General features: G+C 37.3%; 1 protein-coding gene across 1 annotated transcript in view; it reads right to left on the bottom strand.

Moving 5' to 3' along the window:
- The window catches only part of CCDC93 (CCC complex scaffolding subunit CCDC93), a 40,593-nt gene extending 20,439 nt beyond the window's left edge, over nucleotides 1-20,154 (bottom strand). The window contains exons 1-13 of the mRNA XM_081951178.1: nucleotides 19,997-20,154; nucleotides 16,731-16,844; nucleotides 16,283-16,377; nucleotides 15,250-15,361; nucleotides 14,983-15,081; nucleotides 13,528-13,584; nucleotides 10,269-10,369; nucleotides 5,820-5,856; nucleotides 5,347-5,439; nucleotides 5,204-5,254; nucleotides 2,396-2,482; nucleotides 1,642-1,758; nucleotides 1,486-1,548 (exon numbers count right to left, since the gene is read on the bottom strand). Of these exons, the coding sequence (XP_081807304.1) occupies nucleotides 1,486-1,548; nucleotides 1,642-1,758; nucleotides 2,396-2,482; nucleotides 5,204-5,254; nucleotides 5,347-5,439; nucleotides 5,820-5,856; nucleotides 10,269-10,369; nucleotides 13,528-13,584; nucleotides 14,983-15,081; nucleotides 15,250-15,361; nucleotides 16,283-16,377; nucleotides 16,731-16,844; nucleotides 19,997-20,038 (1,068 nt within the window). The 5' untranslated portion in view covers nucleotides 20,039-20,154. The remainder of the gene's footprint in view (nucleotides 1-1,485; nucleotides 1,549-1,641; nucleotides 1,759-2,395; nucleotides 2,483-5,203; nucleotides 5,255-5,346; nucleotides 5,440-5,819; nucleotides 5,857-10,268; nucleotides 10,370-13,527; nucleotides 13,585-14,982; nucleotides 15,082-15,249; nucleotides 15,362-16,282; nucleotides 16,378-16,730; nucleotides 16,845-19,996) is intronic.
- Nucleotides 20,155-20,823: the final 669 nt, after the last annotated feature.

The raw sequence follows: 20,823 nt of genomic DNA, 5'->3' as shown, positions 1-20,823 counted from the left end.
CACAATTGCGACATTCTTTGATTCTTTGAAACTTAGAAAACAGGACACATGAAGCAGATATAACACTTATTTCTGCAGAAATCTAAGAATTAAGCGAAGTATGCTGATTTCACTAATCCATTCAACATTTTCAGTGGTGACTGAATCCTTTGAACATCTGATGCAGCTCCTCCACTAGCTTACAGCACTGATCAGATGCACTAAGATATCCTACATCAAATAAAATATAACTTGAATTCATCTCGATTTGTTTTGTCCATAATTAGGCATACATGTACCCAATTATATGCAGGTAAAAGAGTAGGCTACAGTTTCTCAGAGTAAGCCCAAAATAATTACTTGCTCTTCAGAACAAACATAGCTTGGAGTGACATGTTCTTAGAACCAAAGAAGGGCAGAAGATCTCTGTGAAGTTCAACAGAGTTGCTGGGAATTGGGGGGGGGGGGAAGGCGGGGGGGAATGTAAATGATGATGATGATGATGATGATGATGATGATGATGATTTGGTTAATTTTGGTGAGATTCAACAGCTCGAGTCCTAAACAAGGACCTAGGAACTGTTAAGGTAACGTCGGAGGATATAAGCTATCCCAAGAAGGGTGGTTTTTTGTAGAGTCAGAATGTTCAAATCCGATAGAATTTAGAATTTCCAAATAGCGAGGTAGCCCATTAGGTATTGCTCCAAGGGCTCCAATTACGATCAGGACAACACTCGATTTCTTTTTCCACAGTCATTCAACTTCAATTTGCAAGTCCCAGTACTTTGTGATTTTTTTCTTGCTGCTTATCTTCAATTCATGTATCACCAGGTATTGCAATGTCAATGAACCATACTTTTTTCTTTTCAACCATTGTTATGTCAGGTGTGTTGTAGGCCAAGTGCCTATCAGTCTGAATTCTGAAATCCCACAAGATCTTGACTTTTTCATTCTCTAGAACCTTCTCAACCTGATGTTCCCAGTGGTATTTGCTGTACTCAAATCTATACTTCTGGCACATTATTATTAATTATTATTATTATTTGTGACACAGTCAGCCAGATGTTTAGACTTGAATTGGCATTTTTATCCACCTTCCCAAGTATCTGGGATAGAAAGATGTTTCATCATTTCATCATCATCATCATCATCATCATCATCATCATCATCATCATCATTATTATTAAAAATGTGTTCACAAAGACTGTAAAACCAACAATCTTGGTGGGGAATAACTGCCAACAATTCTTTCGTCGCAAATAACAATTGCATTTTATGGAAGCAATGCAATACATCTGGACAACTGACAGAGCTACCCCCATGGAAAGGTTTCAGCATTTCACTAAAAAGCAACAATGAAACCCATCCTACTGCAAGTGCCTCTTGCTCCTGTGAATTACTGGTGTGTATGCACACCTTTTTAAATAGCTCCATTTGTTTCCTGCAATTTCTAAGCAGGTCTGAGAAAAGACAGCAGGAAGAAAGGATAAAGGAAAAAAAGTTTACCTCATTTAGCGTCTTTTTAGCCTCATCACATCCTGCCTGTAGAGCAGCACATTTAGCCTTCAACTATTATCAGAGAAGAAAAAAATAGCAAAAAGAAATTAAGTTGTTTATCTGAATATTTCGTGAAAGATAGGGAAGACTCTTGTCAAAACGTACCTCATCCAAGTGTTTCGTTTTCTGTAAAATCTGTTTGTTTAAGGACGCCACCTTCCTTTTATGCTGCTGGGCAGCTCCAAGTCTCTCTGGGCGTTCCTCGGAAGAAAGTTCTGATTGCTGGGTGTGGGGTGGGGTGGGATGGGACGAGGAGGGATGTAAAAAAAGAACAGAGAAGCAAGTTGTCACTTAAGGTTTTTCCAGCTTTTGAAGTAGTTTTTTGGCTGCAGTTTATACACAGGTCTCTACAAAAGGGCAGATGTATACTTTTTGATATGGCCACCTTCCTAATCAACATGTGTTGCAATATTTAATAATAGTAACTACAACCCTTATGTTGATCAAGTCTAGTTTCTCAAGATAGTTACAGAAAGACTGAGCTATGAACATATGTGTTCTTCCTTAAGACTTAATTCCTATAGAAAACAGGAAAATGAGCATGGATAGGAATTGGGACTGAGGCAGGTGGTCCAATTTCTTTAGAATTTTAATGCATTACTTTTGGTATTACTACTTCATTCTGTATTATTTCCAACTCAACTAAATGTTGGCAATAAATTATATAATTGGTTTTGAGACTTTCCCTTTGTGTGGTGGTGGTATAATTTTCTGCAAACAAAATGCAAAATTAGCACTGGCTCACCCCATCATTATTATTCTAATGGGCAGAAGTTTGTTTTTTTAAAAGTTGACATATTGGAAGCTGAAAACAAAACAGCCTTAGATCAAAGTTTGTTTAAAAATGAGAATGTCCTACCTTTTCAGCATATTCTGATACAATCTGCTTGATTTCATCAGACTGAAGTCCAACTATCTGGCCTACGGTGCTTGCGGTCAATCTGCCCTGAAAGCATAGCTCAAGTTGGTTTAAGGCATAGAAATGCATACCTCCATGAAGATCAGGGATACAATGAAAACTGTTTCAAGGAACTTAATGGTTTCCACCGATGCTCCAGTTCCTTTGTGTTTTTTTCCTTTTCTCTTTCCCATCCCACTTTTTCCTTTTTGAATCATGTCTGTTTGGTTGCAAGCCTATCACATAGGCAGTGACTCTCTCGCTCTCTCTCAAGTTCATAAGTGGGTACAGGTAGTTCTCAACTTACGATCATAGTTGAGCCCAACATTTATGTTGCTAAGTGAGAAATTTATTAAGTGAGTTTTGCTCCGCTTTGCAACTTTTTTTGCCACATTTATTAAGTGAATCATTTATTAATGATTTATTAAGTAAATTAACATTTATTAAGTAAATTAGATTTATTAAATAAATTAGATTCACTTAGCACTTAATACAGGGGTGGCGAACAAGTTCGACAAAAAGAGCCAAAATTTTAAACTGTGAGAGTCAGAGAGCCACACCACGCAGTGACCTGCCAAAACAGACCCGGAAGCAATGTTCCCTCTAACTTTTTTTCGATGTGAGCAGAAAAGTATAGTGTTTGAGCGGCACATTTTCATGCCTGAGCACCCGAATTTTTTTTACAGATGTCACCTAAGACAACAACGAAATCAGTATTATTTGAAACTCAAAGCTATGTTTCTTCAAGGTACCCGCTTAATTCAAAGTGTTATATAATATCAGTATCACTTAACAACGCTCCTGCTTAGCAACCAAAATGTTGGCTCAGAAACTCTGGCATTTGAAGCACGCAACTCTTAAAGCTGTCAAGTTACAAGACCCTTGCACCCCTAACCCTTTAGGGAAAAAAACCCCCAGGGGTCTTCAAACCTGACAGCTTTAACACTTGTGGACTTCAACTCCCAGAATTCCTCCTCCAGTCATGTTGCAGCGACGTCATCTGCGTGGATCTGCTCCATCTTTGCTTTCTTCATTGTGGGCAGGGCTTCTGCTGAAGATGCCGACGAGTACGAGTTGCCACCAGAATAACTGCTGCTACCTCCTCCTCCTCCAACAGCACCACCAGATTTGCTCCTGAGCTCAGCACTGGGTAACCCGTGCCCGCTCCTCCTCCTCCGTGCCTTTGAGGAGCCATGAGGCTTTTTTCCCCCCTGCTCCCCCCCCCGCAGCCTCATGGCTCTTCAAAAGCACGGCGGAGGAGGAGGAGGGGGCAGGCAGGGGTAACCCAGGTGCTCCGAGCAGAGGGGAGGCGCCGCTGCCACGCGCGGAGATGCCGGCTGGAGCTTTGGCGGCTTTAACTCAGCCGCAGCGCCGGGCGGCAAATCCGGCAGTGCTGCCTGTTAGAGGAGGAGGAGGTGGCAGCAGTTCTTCCGGTGGCGGTGGGGGCTTTGGGGCTTCACAACTAGCCTCAGTCGCCCCGTGCTCCTCAAAGCAAGTCTGGGGAAGTCTTTTGCAGGCGGCCCGTTCTAGCTGCCTGCAAAGGACCTCCCCAGCTTCCGAAAGGGAGCGCACGATCCGAGCCACAGTATACTAAATAATGATAAGAGGCAAAGAGCCTCATTTATTTTGGCCGGGAGCCACCCCTGACTTAATACAATTGTTAAGTGAATCTGGTTTCCCCACTGACTTTGCTTGTTAGAATGTTGCAAAAAGGGGATGACATGATCTCGGGACACTGCAACGGTCATAAATGTGAGTAATTTACTAAGCATCCAAATTTTGATCCCATAGAGATGTTGAAACAGTCATAAATGTGAAAAAATAGTCATAAGTCACTTTTTTCAGTGCTGTTGTAACTTTAAATGGTCATTAAGTGAACTGTTGTAACTTGAGGTCTACCTGTATTTGGTATTTACTTAAGGACGAGCCTTCTTAAGAATGGCCTTCCTAAGAATGGCCTTTAGCCTTCCCTAAGGCTTTGAAGATCCAGCTTTTCTCTCAAATGCTAGGAGAAGCACATTACAACAGATTTCGTACCAGGTTTTTATTGTTTCTAATGTTTTAATCGGTTGAGTTTTATAATTTTAATATGATTTTATACTGTATATTTTACTTTTGGATTGGGAGCTACCCAGAATTGATTGAAAGATGGGTAGCTATATCAATGTTTTAAATAAATGGCCTTTTTGGCAAAAGAGCAAATAAAAAATAGCAATAATATGAAACCCTTGAATAACAGAGGATTTCTGGGTAAAATACAATCTTTGTTTCTACTCCTTTAAATTGAACACTACCATGTCTTTACAAGCTGCACAACAGTTGACAGCGAAAAAACCTCTAATGGGGAATATTTTTCCTTGAGCCTCCTACGTTTTTCCTTGTTTCAATTTATACTGTAGTTTAATGGCTCAGGTTCTCCCACCCAGTTAACTCTACTTCAAGGGTTGCAATACTTTTCCAATCAAATTGTATACAGTGGAAAGCCACAGTATTCCAAGTTTATGCTATTTATGAACTAATGCTATCGAACTGGCTTATTAAATGCAAAATGCAACTGAAAATGGTACATGCATACCATCTTTTTCTAAAAAGTTACAGTTCTTTGCTTATTTTCAGCTCATAGAGTTAGAACATTTAAATAAGAAATTTGATAAACATCCATTTTCAGAAATATTTGTACTTGTGTCTCCCTCTTAAACTGCCAAATGCAATTAAATAACAAGCATTAAAAGCAAATAAATAACTTCTTTCTTAAGACACTAAATTTACCTCTTCTGTCCCCATTGCAGCCATCTCAGTCATCAATGTTTTGATGCGAAGCTGATAAAAAAAAAAAGAGGGGGCAGCATCAGAAAGTTAGCTTCTGAATAAGACCCCAAGGTTTTTAGTCAAGAAATATCAATTATGAGTACCTCTTCAGCAGCTTGAAAGTCATCCTCAGTATAAGCATCATTTTTTCCCGATGATGCAAGCCCAGCTGGCGGTACAACTTTCTTGTCTTCAGGCTATTACAAAGGAAAGGATGTTTGTATGATTAAAATTAAAAATGGATGGAATCACAAGACAAAAAAAGCCATCAACATACAGCCTAAATTCATTAAAGAAATAATGCTGAATCCAAACAAGCACAGTTTGGTTCATACATGATTCTAAATTCATGGTTTGCTGAGTCAAACACAGGATGGGTTTAAATATTCAAAGGCATAATTCTGTCAGACAACCATCTGTTAGGCTGCAGCATAGAAGATTTATTCAAACCTGTACACAAGAATCTAGTCAAACTAAAGTTTAACACTAAACTGGTGCCAGATAAGTTTCAATAGAATTCAGGAGTCTAGTTGAGGAGTTGTGTACGGTGTGTTTATCAAGAAAGAAACAATCTTACCTTCTCAATTTTTCCTTGCTTGCTGAACCCGTACCTCCTGTAATACATAAACAGAGAAAACAAAAAGATTTTGCAGCTTCGTTTTAGTTTAATAAAAGACGTCACTTAGCCCATGCATAAGACACTCTTCACACAAAAAATAGAAGTGGCAGCTCTGGGTTAGTTGTGAGTTCAAAATAATGTGGTGAACAAGCATCCTATCTATAATAATTGAACTTTCACCAACACTCCATAACAGTGCAGCAACAAGCCAAGATAATGGGGCGATTCCCTATACTGTAAAATGTATGAACAGTGAGGGATTACTTCTTGGCCTCCAATCCTTTCAAAGACTAAAGGAGGTGATCGATATGGCTTCATCGTAATAAGCAAGTCCTTTTCAATCCTTTCAGACAGTCTGGGAGAACTTTAACCTTCACTCTTCCTATAAGCAATCTGAATTTACTACTCTTTAATTGTTCTTGTTATTTTTCAGTGGTTTTCAATGGTTTGGGAAGGAAGGGATTTGCCTTCAGAGGCCTCCAACTCTCCTCCCCAACCTTAATTTGAATCAAAAGAAAAATCAGCCACACTCAAAAAATGTTGCCATTAAAATTCAGCAGCTCAATCCTGGATACTGAGAAGAGTACCTGAACCCAAGACTGCCTAAACGAATATAACAGCTGGGGCTCCAATTGGGGAGTATCCCGCTAGAGGTGGTTGATAGATTAATAACAGATCCCACCTCCCTCTCCTGCTCAGCCTGTTCCCTCCATCCCCATTCTTTAGTTATAGCTGATAATTTGTATTTTTGTAGCATTCTATTCTTATTGCAGACAGGTTTTTGTATAGTTTCATTCTTTTTTTAACACTATAAGCCACCCAAACCCACCTTGTGTTTAAGATGGACAGCCAACAAATTTAATAAATAAATAAATAAAACCAGCACACTGTCCCAATGATTAATAAAATAAAATAAAATAAAATAAATAAATAAATAAATAAATAGTTGCTCACAGTTTTGCTACTCTAGTGCTGCTTGTTGCTAGAGCATCTAATAAAAGTCCATCTTCCTTCCAAGAGCCCTGCAAAGCTAGACTCTCCCTAATGTTGTACATTTTCTTTTCACATGCCCTCTCCGGTGAACTACTCGTTTGAACATTTCTTTCAGCTGCAGCTCTACCTCACCTTTCCCTAAGAATCATCAAAGCTTGTTAGGAATTCTGTTTTATTCTATAGAAATTCTATTTTGTTCTACAGAAATTACAGCAGATTATTAAATAGCCGTACAGATTGGTAACTGAGGATGTTTACATAGCCATACAGATCAAAATAAAATGTACAGCGTACAGTCACCGTGGGCCTTGCTGCTTAACGGTTTTAACTTCTCAACTGTCACACGAAACTCTCCTCAGAACAAACAGAACCATGGATTGTAAACATAAATGCAAACTAAACATTGCCATGTACTGTCTGAATGATTCTGTAATTTTTGCAATACAAAATACATTCTAACATGTATTCCAACAAAGCTATAAAACACAGCAGAGGAGAGAGGCCACAGGTTGGGGATGGAACATAGGCTTAGCATGCAAAGGTCCAGTCCTGGAAATCTTTCCATCCTTCTGGATGGAAAATAACAGAATCCTTATTGTTTAAGAGATCATTTAAGATTACAATCATCAAGTTACGACCATAATGGAACCCGCCTATTATGGTTGTAAGTCGTAATAGTCATAAAACAGGTTGGACATGAGGTCGACCTGATTCTAGGATTTTTTTTGTGGTGATTGTTAAGGGAATGCAATGATTGTGAGTACGAAGCTATTGTTAGCTATGAGTGTTTTGCTAAATACCTCAAGTGCAGCAAAACCACTGAAAAACACGGACATGTGATCTTGGGATGCTACAAATGGCCATAAATATGGCTGAGTCTCTGAAGTGGGAGACATGATAGCATTGTTCCAATATCTCAGAGGTTGCCACAAAGAAGAGGGAGTCAAACTATTCTCCAAAGCACCTGAGGGTAGAACAAGAAGCAATGGGTGGAAACTAATCAAGGAGAGAAGCAACTTAGAACTGAGGAGAAATTTCCTGACAGTGAGAACAATTAATCAGTGGAACAGCTTGCCTCCAGAAGTTGTGAATGCCCCAACACTGAAAGTCTTTAAGAAGATGTTGGATAGCCATCTGTCTGAAACGGTATAGGGTTTCCTGCCTAGGCAGGGGGTTGGACTAGAAGACCTCCAAGGTCCCTTCCAACTCTACTATTGTATTGTATTGTATTGTATTATTATTGTATTGTAAGTGTAATCATGTGACGGGGGGGGCTGGGCTTGTATCTGGTATTTAGGCTTAGCAATCCAATCTGCCATGTTTTATTAATCATTAATATTGCGTAAAACAAAAACCAAGATTAAGGATATAATACTGTCACACCAAATGTGGATCTGGAACAAAGGTGAATATCTGTATATTCTGATTTGTTTGGAATATATATTTTGGCATGGAGGAAATAATGAGAGTGAAAAAAATTATAAATCATTGTGACAGCTAAAGAATGAAATCAGACTACTTTAGCTTTCCTTGATCTGGGGTCAAGGAAAAGTTAATTTTCATTTAATACCTCTCTCCCCCACCCCCCCAAAAAAGAAATGTTTTAACCTGAACATTTAAATAACTAAGAATGTTCATCAAATACCGCTACTGAATAATAAAAATGCAGCCATATTAATGAGAACAATGCAAACTCAATTAGAACAAAACACACAAAGGAAAATACTCACAAGAAATACTCAGTGAAACTTGAGAGGAGGGATAACAAAAAGAGATGGAGATTTGAAAACATAGCAAAGACTGCAGTGGAAAAGCCATGATTGGTAAAATTAGCCACTGTTTCTCAATGTGTGCGTAAAAAAAATTAAATCTGACACTACAATTAGCCCCCCCGAACTGTGGAATATTCTCCCCCTCCTGGAGGTGAAGCAGGCTCTCATTCTTTTGGCCTTCTGAAAAGGAGTTAAATCAGGGATGGGTTGCTGCCAGTTTTACTACCGGTTCACAACCCGTGCTGCTGGTGTGTGCGCTGTTCAATGTAAATTGTTCTTCACGCATGTGCAGAACGATTTACAGTGAATTGCGCACACGCAGTCACTAAAAACCAAAATGGCAGCGGCTCAGCGGTGGCGAGGGAACCGATTCGGGGGCATGGCAGGCATGGGTCGCTGCCAGTTCTGCGACCCAGGCCTGAATTCCACTACCGGTTAGCCAAACCAGGATCAACCCACCTCTGAATTAAACCATGGTTCCATAGCCTCCACGGGGGAGCCCAGAGAAGTGTGCGACTAGTGGGGCTGACTAGTGAATCTTCCTTGTCATTTAACTGATTTTTAATTCTGTTTTAACTTTCTTGGCACTTTCTAAAGTTTTTAACCTTTATATACTTTTTATATTTCATAGTAATTGTATACTAGATATTACCTAGTTTGGTTTCATTACCAAACTAGATAATATCATCTGTGCTAATAAAGAGCGGGGTGGTGGTTCTCATTTTATTTATTAGTGGCTTGCGCTAACAGTGTTGGTGGGAATTATCTTGGTGATTCACTGATTGGGCTGTTAATATTCTCTTATATTAGAATGGTCATAAGATGAGGATTACCTATATTTCACAGGTATCTACTTCAGTACAGTTGTCACTACTGTGCATCAGTTCTAAGAGCTTATAAAATTTCAGGATATATTTTAGAGGACACATTTCATGCAAAGTACAAGCTAGGCATTGTAGGCTCACTATCCTCTCATGTAAACTAATCCTCAAAACATCTAACCGCTGTGAAGATATCAGTATTGTATAGTAGGCTATCTTAATGATTTTGTCATAAAGAAACTCTTAGTATCCTGCCCCATACATCCCTTTGACCGATTCGCTCACACAGAGAGGGACTCCTCCGGGTGCCGTCCACTAGGCTGTGCCAGCGGGTGACGCCTAGGGGAAGGGCCTTCTCTGTGGCGGGCCCGACCCTCTGGAATGACCTTCCCCCCGACATTAGAATGGCTACGGATCTCCGCTCCTTCCATCAGAAACTTAAAACCCACCTGTTCCAGCTAGCCGGCTTGGCCTAATTCCACCATTCCCACCTCAGTTTTATTTCTAAATTTTTATGATTGGTTTTATGGTCTGTTTTTAATTTTGATAAATTTGTACAGGGGTTGTTTAATTTGATTTTTAGCTATGTATACGATTGTTTGTATGGTTTTTAAATTTATTCCTGTACACCGCCCCGAGTCCCTCCGGGGAGAGGGGGCGGTCTAGAAATCTAATAAATTATTATTATTATTATTATTATTATTATTATTATTATTATTATTATTATTATTATTATTATTATTATTATTATTATTATTATGTTTCCATGGAGCCATCGATTTTTCTGGAAAGGAGCTTAAGGGACCTCACTCTTAACTTACCTGCCATATTCCAGAAGGGTAGCATGAACTTTGGAATCCTCATCTAGTAATTTCTCTGCTTCCACTCGTCTTTGATACTTCCTCCGTGGCTTGTACACATCCTGGAATACAGTAAATACCCATCACACTATTCAGAATTATGCAAAGTATTGAAATAGAGTAAAACATAGTAAGCCAAAGAAATTAAGTTCCAAGGATGCCTTTTTTTCCCCAAGAGGCAACTGGACTTTCTGGTTTTTCTTTGAAGATGTTTCATTTCTCATCCAAGGAGTTTCTTCAGCTCTGAAGCTTCTTGGAAGAGAAGCGAAATATCTTCAAAGAAAAACCAGAAAGTTCAGTTGCTTCTTGAAAAAAGCACTTTTCGGACAACCATGACCTGGATGACTGAGAATCTCCATAGACAAAGAAATTAAGGTATGAAGTAAGAAAAGTAAATAGAGCAAATTTTAAGTAATTTACAACACTAATATCATTTGCTGTACTTCTCCATTCTAGTCATCTTCATAAGCATTCTTGTTTTCACGTTTGTATGTGTGTGGAGAGTAAGATAGCCGGGAGGGGAGAGGAATCCTTTATTGGACTGCAGGAACAGAGCTGATATCTTCAAGATCCACTGAGGGAAAATCATTCCTTGTGTTGCTGGAACACAGTTAAAATCCTGAAGATTTTAGCTCCGTTCCTGCAGCCCAGTGACGGTTTTCTGTGTACCCTGAGGAAATTCTTTGTTGGATCCCTCTCCTACTTCAATGGATGGACAAGAGAGAAAATCCTTCATTATGTGGCAAGAATGGAACTATGATCCTGAAGATCTTAACTCCGTTTCTCCAGCCCAATGAAGCATTTCTTCTCAAGTGGACAGATGAGAAAGGAAATCCTTTCTCAGCCTGGAAATGTCAGCGTTGGCTGGAGGAGAGAAACTTAGCTCCATGAAACAACTCTCCATCACTGAAAACATTGTTTCTTTTTTATTGCTCATTATAGCTAATTCCCAAAATTAATGAACAGATTTTGATGAGATTCCTTAATCATTATATACATAGAAACAGGGTTTAAAATTGGTTGAACATTTTTTTAGTATTATAGAATTGGCTAGCCTCATTTAGTTTCTGATCACTCAAATGTCAGTTATGCCACCTTTTGAACAGGCTGTCCAGTTTTTTAAAACAAACAATAAGGACACACACTGTTGCAAACTTAAAAAACAATAAAGACACACATAGGTGCAAACTTTCTAACTTTAAAATCTGTAATATCCTTGAAAATAATAAAAGAAAAGGAATACATTCCATAATTAAATAGGACTTAATTTTGAATCACTGAAGATAATTGATCATTAATTCTATCTCTAGTCTTGAATAATTATGCTTAATTAGCAGAGACTTAATTATGGCTGCTTTAGCTAGCTGTATAAGGATCATTTTAGTATAATTAAGTTGGGAAAAATGAAAAACATGCATTTCATTTATAATAAGCTATAAAAGCTATAAAACAAGGCAATGTACTTAAATTTAAGGTAAAACAAGTGAATTGAAAAAAGAATGGCCAACATATGACCCTATGAATAATCCACTTAGATTCAGATAGTAGTGATCATCTTAACTAGTTTATTTCTGGTCCTAGGAAATAGACAAGATGCTTTTGATTATTATTTTTATGACAATAATATATAACAAGAACAAATTTTATATGTGACAGTTTAATACACGAATAAGCAAACTTCACCTTACCTCCTCTATCTATATGACTTTGCTAAATCAAATAGAACTGTCAAGAAAATTAATTAAAGTCTTCCTTGAATTGAGGTACATTTCTAGCGATTACATGAATGTTATATTATTTTCCTGGCAAACATACTATCAATTTTTGTGCACAGATTTGATACTTTAAATTATTTTAAGAAGGGAAGCATTCTAACTACATAAGTATATTTCATATTTAAATTCTGACTAAAGTCTGGTGGTTGAACCACATATAGACCACTTTTATTAAACATTTATTAGGGATTCCGGTATCTTTTAGCTGTTATTTCTTTCACTGGATATAAAAACTGCCATAAAAATGTGATTAGTGATCATTAGTTTGAAATAATTGATCCATATAATTGGCAATCATAAAAAATACCAGTGAATGAGAGAAGAAGGAATAGAAACATGCAAAAAAATCAATAAGCAAATTAAAGTGGATTTTCAAAACATGTCCCTCTTTGCATCCCATTCTTGTTTAGTGCTACATTTTTTTACAAATGAAGAAAACAAAAGAAGTGCCTTTCTGAAGAAAACTACTTTAGGATTGCAATGTCTGAATTCTATTTGATATTGTACCATTTGTTTATATTACACCCTGACAAAGGCAGTTTACTTTTTCTTAGCTACAGTGACATATATGATCATCGTTTCTACAACTTGGCTTCCCTCCTTCATTGACTCTGCCAGAGAAAGTCATGTTAAGAGCTTTTTACCTCCCCCCCCCCCGCCCTCTCTCTTTGATGTTTTGATCAATGTTGGCAGATACACAAGTGGGTAAATCTGTTTTAAACCATAGAACATCAGATGAAATACAATGTAAGCCATAAAAATTATGCATCTTTAAATTTCTTTTCATGTGATATTGGAAACTGACACATCATTTCCTACAAGGACAAAAGAAAAACCCAAATGTATTGTTAATATTCAAAACATACACTGGAATTTCAATATACCACAAATCTATATGCCACAGAAAATTAATCCAGCATTAACCTAGTAGCTATCTGAAAAATAAAAAAAGAGAACTCTCTTTTATTTTTACTGTCTTCAAGAACTCTCACTATAAAAAAGAGGAATACATTTGCAATATAAATTTAACAGCTATATGCTATAAAATACACGAACAGCCAAAGTTGGCCAGTTTTCTGCTAGGAATCTTGCATCCCCATCCTGTGTCATGCTAAACCACAATGAACCATGATGATTCACAATACACAAATCCAGGCAAATCCAATGTAATTGCTAATGACATATAAACTTTTTTTAATAATATTCTTTGCAAGGCAGAACCAATTCGTAACAGAACATAAAATTAATAAGAAATACAATGGGTATTATTACTGTAGTTACAGTAGAATTCATCCGAAAAGGTTTCCTAACTGAAAAAAAGGCAAATATTTTATATATGGGGTCTAGTTGAAAAAAATAAGGTAAAATAAAATAAAAAAATATGGCAAATCAAACATTCATTTTGAAAAATCTTTGAATTAAAGTGCATTTCATTTTACACTTACACTGATCTCATTAACAGTTTTTATAGATTTTTCTTTTCGTTGCATGAATTCATCATCCTGCAAGGCAAGTGAGATAAGTTTAAACAATAGCAACAAACTTTTGGTTTCTAAGCGAATAGCAAAGATAGCAAACCTTATTGTATAAATAATTGTGATGCTTAAATACTCAAAAATGGAAGCTATGTCATTCTGTCTCCTTCACATTGACAATATAATTCCACAACTACTTATCTGGGTCATTAAACTCATCAGGACTTACTTCTAAATATCCACAGATACAACCGTGCCATTTATGCTTACATTCTAATACTGTAATATACTGTACTATAGTTTTAGAAAATATACTTGTCTAATCAAAAGCAAAGGCTTTGACATTAGTTATCACATAGGAGCCAGAAAAAGATGCTTACCAGCTTATAAGTAGAGCCAATCAACACAGGAAGATATACTTGTTCTAGTACTGAATGTTTTAACAGCATCTCAAACTCTTAATGACAGTTCTTAAAAACAAAGCTTTTAAATCTAAAGCACCTTATTCCAGCAGAAAATACAACGTGAATCTTGAAAACTAATTATGACAATTCAACATTTGAATTCAAACTGTTCTGATGTACTGTATGTCTCATTTCACGTTTTAAAAAGTTATTTTTTCCAATTTAGCTATTATAGAATTAAAATGGTCTGCTTTGATTATCTTTAAAAAAAAGTGTTTGGGCTATGAAACAGTATTTTGAGATAAAATATTTCCAAAATTATTAAGATAGTATGCTTTGAATAGAAAACAAAAGTTTCAAACTCTTTTATACAACTGTTTCAAATCAAAAGCCGGATGTTTCAAATACAGTTCAAACAGTTCAAATTCAATAATAAATAAAACAGTTCAAATTCAAAATATTTTGCACATGCCTATTTTTATAATCATAAAAAGCTGACAATTATATTTTCCTTCCATAAATGAATTGGAGACAACTTGAACATATTCTGGGTTTTCTAACAAAGAAAAACTGAACATGACGTTTTTAAGAACAGATAAACCTGCCATATAGAACTATACAGTAGTATGTCACAGTAGCATGTTGAATGGGGCATTAAGCATCAAACCCCAATGTCACAACAGAAATTAAACTTGTAATAAAAAAATAGTTATATGTCTATCAGTGCTGGACAAGCACATTGCTTTAATATGCTGCTGATAACAATTTTCAAGATGATTTTAGAAATGCTCCAAATGGCTAGCAATACAACTGGATATTTAACATTAAAGAAGGAATACTGACATTTGTTTTTCTCCAGTATCAGCTCCTGACATTTGATACATCAGTTTCTGTCCTTAAACTCTATGAGCTGAAACAGCTGTGCAAACTTTGCTTCAATCCTGTACAATTTAAAGATGCTGAAGAGAATCACTCTTGATGCCAGTTCTCAAATCACAGAAGATAGCAATCAAATGTTTACCTCTGGTAAACTGTGTATCTTTTGAAACTGAGATATGGAATATGACCGGATGTAATCTCCCATTTCTTCCCGGGTCTCTATTGCACGTTTTACAAGCCACTAAGAGCAACAAAGAAAAAGAAAGAAAAAGTTGTGGGAAGGGGGAAAAAAATAAGATCTGGATATGTTACATCTATAAAAAAGATAATTAAGAAAGTGAATTTCTTCTTTTAATCAGCAGAGCTATTTTTCCAACAGTGCCATCTTTATATATCAACAGGCATGTACCTGTATAACAGGAAAGATGTGAATGAAATCCAATCCCTGTATTTGATGTGGCTCCAAGCGGTGAGGGCATTTCATTCTAGGTAAAACTGATACAATCTTCTCTGTTAAGGCACTGAAAAAAGGCAAATAGGAGACAAAGGGCAAATATATATGCAGAACATCCTGAAAGGGCCCCTTGTGGATACAATTGAACGGCCAATAAACACATCCCATTAATTTGTTTAGAAATCTCACCTAATACAAAGACCCTTAATTTTCATGTAAGCGGTATAGGATTGCAATCTAAATGGCTGGAGTGATTTAAAAAAAATGTTGAGCACAAGAACTCAACAATATTAAGATAGGTCTGCTAATTTCTATGACAAATAATTTGACTCATAGCCTCTTATCTTTTGGAAGAAAAAACTCTGAGACAAACTTTTAAATGTTTAAAACTTATTATATCACCTTTAAGTTGCCTCTTGCTAAGAAAACAGAGATTCATACAGTAAACAGATTGTTTTTTTTAAATTTTTTCATAAAGTGATTCTCATAACAGAGTATAAGAGCCATGGAGGTGCAGGGGTTAGAATGTGGCATTGCAGACTAAACCTATTGACTGCTGATTGCCAGCAATTTGGCAGTTTGAATCTCACCAGCTCAAGGTTGACTCAGTCTTCCATCATTCTGAAGTCAGTAAAATGAGGACCCAGATTGTAGGGGGCAATATGCTGACTATGTAGACTCCTTAGAGAGGGCTGTAAAGTACTGTGAAGTGGCATATAAATATAAGTGCTACTGCTATTGCAGTAATAGTACCTCGTTCCCACTTGCTTGGATCAATGAAAACAGCATGTGATTATTTTGGCATTACCTAAAAACTGATTTGAGAATAATGCATAGAACAAAGTGTCTATCTTACTTTCAGAGCTACTATAAAACAATTCAAGATAATCAGAAATTCTTGCACAACTTTCCTAGATAAACAAAATTTGTGCTGAAAGGGTCATGCATGCCAATAAATTAGTTTCCAAGAGTTTCCCTACCAACTTACATTTTTTGACCAATTGTTGAGTTTTCCTGAAATAACAAGTCAACATCAATGTCAAAGTTGCATGTTGTGATACACCAGGTCATGCCACCAACCACCTAAAAACAGGATAAACATATTCATTAAAGTGGAAAATCCAATTGATGTCATATATCACATAAAAATGTATTTCACTTTAACTTAGTAATGAAATTTTAACTTAGTAGCAGTCCCAGAATTTATTGTTGAATGCAAGATGTTTCTTTTCAACGTACCTGTATACTAGCCATATTTATTTTCTTTTACTAAGAAACATTAAGAGAATCAAGAAAACAAAATGGTTGTTTGTATAATCTGTACTTCGGTTGAATAGGTGGTTAAAATCAGCAAAATGATGAAAAACTATTAAATCTGTTTAGAACATGCAGCCTGCACACAGTATTATAGTAATGATATATGAATATAATCTTACCTTATCAAAAGGAGACAGGCCTTTAATTCTTGCTCTGAAGTAGCCAGCAGCAACTAAGAGTTCTAAAATTTCACTTAACTTGATATTTTGTTCTTCATCCTCTCGAGTTTCAACCTAAAAAGAAAATTAGGTGTGTGTGTGTCTACTGTATATTAATAAAAGTTATCAAGATGGAGTGGGATGATGAATATAAATATAATCAGTAAATGTTATTTCCCCATGCATGTTATATTTATGTCATAATATATGTTCTACAAATTACCTCAAGATACAAATCAATATTACCATAACCACTTCTGCACACTCAAAAAAGTGTCCAAGATTGGGTCTTCATTTCAAAGGATGGTCTTGTACCTCCCTCAGCAATGATTATAAAATGTGAGACATCCCTGGGTGTATAAGATTACACCTTAAAAAATTACTATCATATTGCCAAATTATTACTTTTATGTGACTATTCATTTTAATACTACCGTACTACTGTCAGAGCTCTTTGGATGAAAATAATTATGTTTTTATTAAATTAATATATTGTCTTTTCACCAGAAATAATGCTTAAGAGAGGGGTTTTCATCCTATTGCAAAATACTTTGTGGAGAAAACGCACTTAAGTTTAGCTTATTTATTTTATTCAATTTGATGCTACCTGACTCCAAACAACTCTTTATACAATTCTGTGGATTTATCTAGATCTCTTCAAAAATGCTGCTAAAGCCTAAAGTATGCTACAATCTCAAAGACAGTGCTACAATTCAAGTATCTAGTCAGTTATGGTTAACAGTACATGTGGAATATCAAAAATTGTGAAAAAAATAGCATTTTTATTGTGCTATATACTACCAATTCAATAAAAATAACTGCTATGGTTTTGCATTTGTACCAGTGATGGGTTTCTACCAGTTTGGATAGGTTCGGACAAATCAGTAGTAGCTTGGCGGCATTGGTCTCTGGAACCCGCAGTGACCCAGGCCTCCCACGCCCCTGAACCGGTTCTCCCGGAGGCGCCATCTTGTTTTTGTTTTCTGCACATGTGCAGAAGCATTTTTATAGTACTGCACATGCACGCACAGCACACTGAGTAGCGGCTGCCGGAATCCACCACTGATTTGTACCAATTCCAATTACATTTCACAAAACAGGAATGTAAGTGAAGACAACAAACTCCAAATTTAAAATAATGGGTATCTGCATACGCACCATAAAAGTAAACCTCTAAATCTCAGTAGTCATTGTAAAAAGGGATCACTGGTTTATAGATCCAGCACCTGGACTACTGCACTGCAGCCTCTCTCCATTCACAGGTCAATGCCCAATGGCAGCCTCAGGCCATTCTCTTGGAACCAAGACAGCTTGTTTGTGAGAATGGATCAGTGGCTGAAAACTACTTCATCAAAACTCACAAAACCCAGTACAAATAGCAGGAGAACTAACATTCCGCTAACTAAATTTCAAAACTCTCATCAAGTGTGGGTCTACATAACTATTATCATTTTTATAAGCAACCCCAAAAGAAATGTGCAATTAGGAAATGCAGTGATGAATATCTAAGACTGTGCTTTCCCAGTCACATAAAAATCAGATTTTTTGATAAACAACTTTCTTGACCCCAGCAAGTTCCTATTAAAACCTGTTGCGGTTATGTAATGAGTGCCATTATACATAAAAAAAAATAGTTTTAGAAATTTTGGGGTACAATGCCTTTAAAAATGGGAAGATATAGAAAGGTATTTATAGCTGCAACCATAACAACTCTCTAGTTCATAATAAAAAGTGAACTTCCATGATTTTAGGAATGAAGACGTAGGGGAGTGGGGGATTCCTGCAAACACTTAAATGCTTATTTAATAATCCAGAAAAGGCTCATTTGCAGAGCTCAATATGTTTTTCCCTTGTTCTTAGGAAGAATGGAAAATCTGTTGTTTTGAGAACCACTGGCCCAACGGTGTTCCTATTGTCATGCCTCAAAATGACAGCCCTGTGGGTGACAATTGTGGGATGTGCTGTTGGGGAAATGATGAGATTGAGAGCAGCAACTAAAGGGAGAGGGATTTTTTTCCCTCTGCTGCAAAATGGGATTACCTTTAAATTTATAGGAAGCTGTTTTGTGAGCTGAATTATGCTCTTCTGTACAACACATTATTTTTGGCTATTATGTTCTTATAGGGTAGACTTCCTTTAATAGGCATTATCAAGCTATTGTGGAAGGACAAACTGATTATTTCATGTAATGGAGACTACAAAAACAGAAACACCAGTGAAAACTGTCTCTCTGAAAACCACACTGCATATCAGACATTAATACAGTTGAGCGAGTCAAGAGATATTTCACGAGAAGAGTCCTCCACTCCTCTCTTCCCAACAGAATACCTTATGCCACCAGACTTGAAATTTTGGGCTTAGACAACTTAGAACTATGCCGCCTTCGGTCTGACCTAAGCATAGCACATAAAATTAGCACATAAAATTATCCCCTACAATGTCCTACTTGTCAATGACTACTTCGGCTTCAACCACAACAATACACAAGCACACAATAGATACAAACTTAAGGTAAACCGCTCCAAACTTGATTGCAGGAAATACGACTTCAGCAACAGAGTGGTCAATGCCTGGAATGCACTACCTGATTCTGTGGTTTCTTCCCCAAACCCCCAATACTTCAACCTTAAACTGTCTCCTGTGGACCTCACCCCATTCCTAAGAGGTCTGTAAGGGGCGTGCATAAGCGCACCAATGTGCCTACCATCCCTGTCCTAATGTTCCCTTTTATTCGTATCCATTTCATGCATTCAAAATCATGTTCATACTTATATATGTTATCTGATACATGCTTGATGAAATAAAATAAATAAAAGTAAATAAAATAAATAAATTTAATGAAGCATGTTAGGGATCTGCAGGAAAATGAGGGAGAAATACAGGTAGTCCTTGACTTACGACCACAACTGAACCCAACACTTCTATTGCTAAGCAAGACCTTTGTTAAACCTAAGAGAGGCAACACTTCACCCAGGACATAATGCTTAAAAGGTAACACTTCACGGACTCCCATGTCCTCAGCTGTACAGAATTGTCAAGGCGTGGAGAAACGGTCATTTAAAAAAATAAAAAAGCTCGGAAAGAAACTGTTTTTCCCCTTCCTTTGGAAAGAAAGCGAGTCATTCTCCAATCGTTTTTCCTCCTCCTTCTCCTCCTCCACGGGACGTGCATGGAAGGTTCGCTCGCATAAAGAAGGGACTCAACAATCCCATGACTCTTTCCTTTACCTCCTGGGCAGGCTGATGTTCCTGCCCCTTAAGGGTACCCATGTCCGCGCCTTCTCTCCAGCTGCTGCTGCTGCACCGCTTCCTTCTCTTCTGTCACATCCGCTAACGCCGGACTAAAGACTCGCCCACTTAAGTGGGGAAAGCGTGGGTGGCGCTCCTTCTTCTTCTTCCGCATAATCCTACTCTCCCCTCTTCTTCCCTTGGTTTGGACCGCACTCCTCACCCAAAACGCGCAGATCTAGCGCGGACCGTACCACTCTGTTTAAAAAGAAAGGGGAAGGCGAAAACGGGAGGCGCTCAAGTTGCTCTTTGGAGCGCAGAAGGTTGGCTGGCGACTTGATAATTGAAGGAATGCGCCAAGGCCGAAAATAGATTTTGGTAAAGGAATGCCTGGCCCTTATTCCCGCCTGATTCCTACTGTTTCTTATTCAATGTGGAAATTAGTGAAAATTTGAAAAAGATAGATCGTCGTCTGCTGTAAACATGCAGTCGAAATGAGATGGCTTCTAATTACTGCATCTTTGCCAGTATTCTGGCAGAATTATAAAATTTACACCCTGCAGTTTCTTGGTGGCTCGTTTGAAATACAGGTAGTCCTATTCTATCAACAACAGTTGTTACAACTAATAACAGTTTATTTAGTGATCTCTCAAAGTTACAACACCAATGGAAAAAAGTGACTTATGACCATTTTTCACACTTACGACCATTGCAGCATCCCCATGGTCATATGATCAAAATTCAGACGTTTGGCCACTGACTCATATTTATGACAGGGTTCTCTGATCCCATTTTGCGAACTCTTGACAAGCAAAGACAATGAGGAA

The sequence above is a fragment of the Natrix helvetica genome (assembly GCF_964273705.1).
Source record: "Natrix helvetica genome assembly, chromosome: 1".
Lineage (NCBI taxonomy): Eukaryota > Metazoa > Chordata > Lepidosauria > Squamata > Natricidae > Natrix > Natrix helvetica.
Note: the sequence above shows the minus strand (reverse complement) of the source record. Positions and strands in the feature narration are given on the sequence as shown.